The 7,759-nt window shown below is 47.1% G+C and overlaps 1 protein-coding gene across 1 annotated transcript; it reads right to left on the bottom strand.

Moving 5' to 3' along the window:
• Nucleotides 1–417: 417 nt before the first annotated feature.
• Nucleotides 418–7,522, bottom strand: FZD1 (frizzled class receptor 1). Its single transcript, XM_055420398.2, has one exon. The coding sequence runs from the start codon at nt 7,031–7,033 to the stop codon at nt 5,096–5,098; it is 1,938 nt and encodes a 645-aa protein (XP_055276373.1). The 5' UTR covers nt 7,034–7,522; the 3' UTR covers nt 418–5,095.
• Between the last annotated feature and the right edge of the window lie 237 nt (nt 7,523–7,759).

Here is a 7,759-nt window from a genome sequence, read left to right as displayed (position 1 = left end):
CAGCAATAGTGTTTCCTTTTTATGGTAATCACTCTAGTCCTGTGAACATGTTTTGAAAGTCTATATTGTGAATGAAATTTCTTGAGATCATCTTTATATGAAATATGCATATTATCAATTTTAAAAGCTAAAACTTGTCAAGCAAATTGATTTAAAAAGTAGCATGCATGTATAAAATGTGCAAATCAATGCTATTCTAGTACTTTGCTTTTAGGATTATTAATTATATAAATATGGCATTCAACTAGTGTATTAATGATTCCTTTAGAAAATTCAGTGTTATTTTATTTTTATCACTCAAAATTATACCTTTTTAGAATATCACTATCTTAAAAGGATTTATTTAGAGAAACTGCTTTTGAAAAATGTCATATTATCTTTTCAAACAATTTTAAGAATCAGCTTGACTTATAAAACTGATGATAACCTTCAGAATATTTATTATATGTTCATTGTAAGATATAGGTTATACTTAATCCTATCCATTACATGAGAAAGATTTCTGTGATAAATCCTTTTATCTGATCCATTATTAGGCTCCCAAACCAAGTTATAAACAAAAGTCCCCAATGGAAGTATTATTCAACAGGTACTTGATTATGTAATGGAGTAGAGACACTTGTCACCACAGATCATGATAAAACTTAAGAAAATTAGTCCAGAGTCTTTTTATCACCGGGTTACCAATAATTTGTTTTGTCACTATAGTTATGGTTTTATCCATCCCATTGTCAAAGTTAGGACCAAACTGAATAAAAATATTTAAGCCCCAGAAGTTTTACAGAATTCTGAGTCACTGTTTCTCAAATTCTAAAGGTATCTGCCAACAGTTCAAAATATAGATATAAATCCTAGTAGTCACCAGAATTAACTTTATCGTGTTTGGCACTTCCCTTGTAAGACCCCATTTCAGATGTAAGGGTCTTAAAAGAAGTCTTGAATTTAAGGTTGTATCGCAATTCCTTTTTAGCAATGTAACTGGGGGGAATTCTTATATGTAGTCCACATCTTATTTTGATTTCTACAGCTTAATCCTGCAAGACTTTTATGTTTGTATTAATATATTCCATGAAGTATTTATTGACAATATTACTAGTGTCCACCTCAAGACATATGTAATGGTCACATTTTGATTATCTCTTAGGCCCCAGTTACACAGAACACTATAATCAGAAATGTATCAGAGCTATCCAGTGCCTTAACACTGGTTTCAATTAATTGCATGTACATTACATAAAATCTGGCTTATAGCCAATGGATGAGAAAGCAGTAAAAGCAAGAACAGCTGAAGATGAACACAAATACACACTGAAAATGTGACATCCTTTAAAAAAATAAATATGTACCAGGATCGAAACGTGGTATCATGGAAAGTGATCTGAAGTCACTCAAGTCCTGAAATGGTTTGTGGTTTAGGCGTTTTTTTTAATTGGCCACCAACTCTTCACTGTGGTCTCCTCTCCTAGTTCACTGCTAGACTTTGAGAATGATGCAACTACAGCGGAAGGCTTCAGTGCTCTGAGGAGACAAAAGAACCAAGACCAACTCAGGCTAACAAGTGACTGCCTCAGACAAACTGAAAAATCCAGTCCAGCTGTTTTGCATATGTCTGACACTGACTGGCTTTGAGATTAAAAATATGACTTTCTGCCCCCCACAAAATGTAAGTAAAAACTGGCTTTTTTTTTTTTTTTTAAACAGAGCAGTAGAAAGCTTTCATACTATGCATAGATTTACTACAAAAGCTGAACCAAGCACACACACCGTAAGGGGGAAAATTGACTCCAATTGATAGCTGGCTTAAAAAAATAAAATAGGCAAACCAAATAATCTGAAAATAGGGTTTGTCATGGAAACAGCATATTAATGGGACCATATTCCCAGTAGCTTTATGGCTTTTCAGGCAAGTCTTATTTTGCCATCACTGTTACAAGAAACAAAAGAATACACTGGCTTTTTTATATGCTATACAATTTAAAAGTTGTTTTCTAAAAACAAAGCCTGGTGGTGACTTAAAAATGTCTTTTAAAATTGCTTAAAGCTAGCATTATAAAACCTGTCTGCATTAAACTTATAAGTTACATCATTTTAAGGACATCCATAATAAGAATGCTTTATATTTATTATTTGGATAGAGACTAATAATCTTAAATTTTTTCCCAGAAATTATCTGTTGAATTATCTAGTGAGAAGATATTTTTAATTTAGCCTAAGCATTGTTATTTTTTGTGTGCCTATACAATAAAATCTTCAATATTGTCTAATACTAGATTAATGTAACAAAGAAAAAGAAACATAAAATTGCACCTTGGCAATTGAAATTGAATGCTCTTATTTTCAGTTAGATTTAATTTTGTCATCTGCCTTATAATGATGATGATGACTTATGTGAAAACTGCCTTACAAACATGAAACTAACTCTATTGTATTAAAGGTCTTCATTTCAGCCCCTTGTCATTTTAACACAAAATGTTTTCATGGGAAAATTTAATATAGGTATTTTTAGTGTATAAAGGGATAAGAGACTTATTTTCCAAACGTATTTGAGGTTTTCCATCTGGCATTCTCCTTTTCTCATAACCTATTTCCATATTATAAAATACATAAGTAAACTTTGTATCTTTAATTTATAAAAATTAGTGTGTATATTTTATACATAGACATAGATATACGCTTATATACACTCTGCATATTATACATTTATATAAATTCTAAGAGTAGACCAAGCAGATAATTCCTCTAGGGCAAGTTCTTTGAACAATATAAAAATGGGTCTTCAGAAACAAACAACAAAACAGCCTTATCCACCTAACTGCTGCTTAAAATGCTTATAAACACACAGTCAGTTAACCATTTATTGATAGCCTGTTTATGGTTTTGGAATATCCAAATATAAGATAATACCTCATAAAAATTGTGACAAAGATGATGGCTGATGATTTAAAAATCAACCTCCATATTATAGAAAGTTATGTAAATTTATTCTTTACAGAAAAAAAGCTATAATAAAATTAGTTTTCTTTTTAATAATCTTCTGTAGGTAAGCAAATAATTTGCAAACTTCTGTTATAGTGTTACTGTCATGGAAACAGATCTTTTCTAGGGACTTCACATCATCAATCACTACAATGGAAATCAGTTAATTTTTTGGAAGGACTGGTCTGAAGGTTTAAAGATAGACTTTTTCATTGAATTCCTGAATTTATATACTGTGGGTTTGGCTACAGACACTATAAAATGTAAAGACAGCTAGTGCATAGTGCAGACAGTTCCAGCTCTATTATTTTCAAGCGCAAAAACCATAGAATTTTGTACAAAACTTTGAGTTTTTTATTTGTGAAATTAAAAATATGGTATTATATATATATAAACTTCTATTCCTCTATAAATATAGATGATTTTGTGATAGTGAACAGAATAAATGCATACCAAATTCAACGAGCATTGTCATTTTAGGGTATGACAGACATACATAGATTTATGTCCTAAGTACGGGCATTTTGATAAAACTCTTAAAAGTTTAAAACAATACAATCAGGAAGATTGCTTTTCTCCTCTTTTTCACAGAGAACTAAAGTGAATATTTGTCAATGGCTTTGAAAGATTACACTGGGCACATTTCTGTAAATCCAAAAAGGAACACATAGGATTTAGTGCAGCAGACCCTCAGCACACATTCCCCCTCTAGCATACACGCCCATATTTTGTTTATTTTGGGGGCTAATCCCATCAATTATTCCACCTCCTTTACTTCCTGGAATCTCACCAGGTTATTATTAGTGATGGGGATTGTTCCTCCCTCAGAATGTGTTGTTGAATAATGATCATAATAATATGTTACAATGTACAAGTGTACAATGTACATTTTAAAGTTTCTCACATGTCTAATTATTATTTGATTGAAAATAAAAAAGTACCACTTCATTTTGAGGACATCCATTACACTGAAATCTCCTTCAAGTTTTCATATTCAGTTTTCCGTCTTGCTCTCCTGTTAAGGAAAGCAAAGATCATCAGCTCCTTAACAAAGCTTTCCAGGTGACCTAATGTTTCCTCTTTTCAGAAAGGTAAATCTAAACACGGGTGCTCTCAATCTTAAGAGGCAGTTTGCCAGGCATCCGTATGCAATTAGAATTGTCTCTGCAAACCCACACAAAGCTCCATGCCTCTTCCCCAAATCTCAGTAACCACATCTTTCCATGACGCTGGCCAAACCCATACCAGGTTTTAGACGCTAGAGAATGAAATGAGCTCATCCACCAAAAATGAGACTTAAAAAAAGTTTGGCATTGGTTACCCCACTCACCCTCTAACCAACTTAGTTGGAAGGAGGGAGTGTCTGGGCGTTGGACGCCTGAGCCAAGGAGCCCGGGGCTGCCCCTGCCCACATCCATGGGCCTCCTAGAAGCCGAAGAAGGTTCTGGCCGGTGAAAATTTCAGCTTCGGATAGTCTAAGGGCCCGTCTTGACAATCTGGCTCCGGACAAGAGCAGACTTGGGATCGGCTGGGCCGGGGCCCACCTTCCGAAGTGGAAGCTTTGTGGATTTCTGTACCTGAAAGAGTCCCGACCCCAGCAAGGAAGGGGAGGGAGGGAGCAGAAAGAGGAGCGGGGAAGAGACCCAGGCGGCGCGGCCCAAGCGCTCCCCACCCGCTGCAGGGAGGGGCGCGCCAGCACCCGCAGAAGCTCCGAGCGCTGCGCTGTGGTTTTCTCTCTGTGCTGCTCTGAAAAGGGCTAGAAGGAAAAATGGTCAAACCGCCCGATATAATTAAAATTAAACAAACAAACAAGGAGAGTAAAAGAAAAACGCGTGAACGGTCATTTAAATACAAATATACTTACAAAAATCTTACACAGGCTATTTACAAGTCATAAAAGCGTACAGTCCTGGTACCAGAGCAAGAAAGGTCTGTCCATCCCCCCCGCCTCTGGCAGTTGGGCCCGCGAGTCCCTGGGCCCCCGGGGACAGAAGCTTTTGCAGGAGCCTTGTTAAAAGCAGTGAATGGCTAGGGAGAGTAGCCAGACTTGGCCAGGATTCCATACGGCCAAGGGGGCTAGGACCAGGCCGAGGGCTGGAGGCCGGCTGAGTCCCGGGTCTCAGACGGTGGTCTCCCCCTGTTTGCTGTTGGTAAGCCGAGTGTAGAACTTCCTCCAGGAGTTGAGGGTCTTGCCGGACCAGATCCAGAAGCCTGACGTGATGCCCACGATGAGGGTCATAAGGTACTTGATCATGAAGACTGTAAAGTCGGGGCTCATGGGCGGGTGCGGCGGGGCGCCGCCCGCCTGGAGGTGGGGGCAGGGGATGGCATAGCTCTTGCAGCTCTGGGCCACCCAGCTGCGCTCCCACTGGTCCCGGAAGGCCTGCTCGTAGAAGTAGCAGGCGATGACGATGGTGGCCGGCACGGTGTAGAGCACGCTGAAGACGCCGATGCGCACCATGAGCTTCTCCAGCTTCTCGGTCTTCGTGCCGTCGTGCTTCATGATGGTTCGAATGCGGAAGAGGGACACGAAGCCGGCCAGGAGGAACGACGTGCCGATGAACAGGTAGACGAAGAGGGGCGCCAGCACGAAGCCGCGCAGAGCGTCCACGTTGTTGAGCCCCACGAAGCACACCCCGCTGAGCACATCGCCGTCCACCTGGCCCAGCGCCAGAATGGTGATGGTCTTGATGGCCGGCACGGCCCAGGCGGCCAGGTGAAAATACTGCGAGTTCGCCTCTATAGCTTCGTGGCCCCACTTCATGCCGGCTGCCAGGAACCAGGTGAGCGACAGGATCACCCACCAGATGGAGCTGGCCATGCTGAAGAAGTAGAGCATCATGAAGAGGATGGTGCAGCCCTCCTTCTTGGTGCCCTGCGCCACGGTGCGCGCCCCGTCCTCCGCGAACTTGTCGTTACACACCACCCGGTCCTCCAGCAGGAAGCCGGCGATGTAGGCCACGGCCACCGCCGTGTAGCAGCCCGACAGGAAGATGATGGGCCGCTCAGGGTAGCTGAAGCGCCGCATGTCCACCAGGTAGGTGAGCACGGTGAAGAGCGTGGAGGCGCAGCACAGCACCGACCAGATGCCGATCCAGGTGCGTGAGAAGCGCAGCTCCTCGGGCCCGAAGTACATGAGCCCGTACACCTTGGTCGGCTCGCAGGGGGCGCCGCAGTCCTTCTCCCCCAGGAAGTGGTAGTTGAGGTAGGAGGGCACCTTGAGGGCGCGCGGGCACGAGAACTTGCCTCGCTCCGAAGCGCCGGCGCCCCCCGCGAAGCCGCCGCCCCGGTGCCCTCCGCCGCCGTGCTGGGGGTTGCTAGTCCAGAACTCGGGCAGCAGCGAGGGCGTCGGGGTGCCCTTGTCCGACGTGTTCTGGCCCACGCACAGCTCGCCGGCGCCGTGCACCGGGAACTTCTCGCACTTGAGCGTGTCGGGCCACTGGAAGCCGAACTTGTTCATGAGCGCCTCGCAGCCCTGGCGCGCGCGCTCGCAGAGCGAGCGGCAGGGCGGCAGTGCCTGCTCCAGCACGGTGCACACGGGCGCGTACATGGAGCACAGGAAAAACTTGAGCTCGGCGGAGCACTGCACCTTCACCAGCGGGTAGAACTGGTGCACCTCGAGGCCCGCATCCTCCTGGTTCGTGTGGCCCAGCAGGTTGGGCATGATGGTCTGATTGTACGCGATGTCGGTGCACAGCGGGATGGAAATGGGCTGGCAGTAACCGTGGTCCGGTATAGAGATGCCCCGCTCGCCGTTGTACTGCTGCCCGCTCTGCTGCTGCTGAGGCGGCGGGGGCTGCTGCCCCGGCCCGGGCCCCTGGCCGGCCGCCTGCGCCCGGACACCCAGCAGCAGCGGAGCCTCCAGCAGCCAAAGCAGTAGCAGCAGCCGGCGCGCCAAGCGCCGGGAGTCAGCCGGGGGGCGGCGGCGGCTGCCCGCGTCCCCGCTCCCCTCCGCCGCCGGTACGGTGCGGAGCGCCCCGGCACAAAGTTCCCAGCTCCCGCCGCCGCCGCCGCCCCCGGCGGCTCGGGACTTCTTAGGCGCCTCCTCCTCAGCCATACTTTCTCGGCTCCTTCCTTGGCGCCGCTCGGCTGAGGCTGGCTGTGGCGCGGCTGGAGGCTGCTCCCCGCGCGGCCGGGGCGATCTCCTCCCCGCCGGTGCCCTCCGTCGAGCGCGAGCCGTGCTCAGCCCGCTCCCCCGGCGCCCGCTCCGCGTCCCGCAGCCGCCGCCGCCGCGGAAACTTGCGATTCATGAAGCGCGGGCTGCGGGGAGAGCCCGAGTGGCTCGGGCGCGCCGAGGGTCGCGTCCCGCCTTCCTGGCCCTCGGCTAGCTGGCTCCCGGCAAGCGGCGCCGCGCTAGTGGCGGCGGCCGGGTAGAGCGCGCAACTCTCGGCAACCCAGCAGCCTCGGCTCCCCCCTGAGCCTCCGCCTCCTCCTCCGCCGCCGCCGCCTGACCATTTGTGTCAATCCCTCAACTCGCTCGCTCTCCTCTCCCTCGCGCGCCCTCCGACCGGTTTCCAGGCGCCCCGCAGTCTGTCTTTCACCAGGAGGGAGGAGCCTTGAAACCGACGCGGAACTGGAGGCTCAGGGACCGTCGCCCAATCGCTGCACTGGCTTCCCGGCGCAAAGGGCGCCCGCCGCCTGCTTCCCAGAGCGAAAGTCGGCGGCGGGCGGGAGAAGGAGGAGGCGGGAGGGGGAGCGGTGGCCGAGGCACCGCTCGGGCACAAAGAGTGGGTTTGCTATGAAGCGGGACAGGCTTGGTTGCTTTTGCTTTTGCCGAAGAAAG

Source organism: Moschus berezovskii, chromosome 3, assembly GCF_049115385.1.
Source record: "Moschus berezovskii isolate FMDL1 chromosome 3, NW_MosBer_1.0, whole genome shotgun sequence".
Lineage (NCBI taxonomy): Eukaryota > Metazoa > Chordata > Mammalia > Artiodactyla > Moschidae > Moschus > Moschus berezovskii.
The sequence above is the reverse complement of the archived record's forward strand: the minus strand, read 5'-3'. Positions and strand labels throughout refer to the sequence as shown.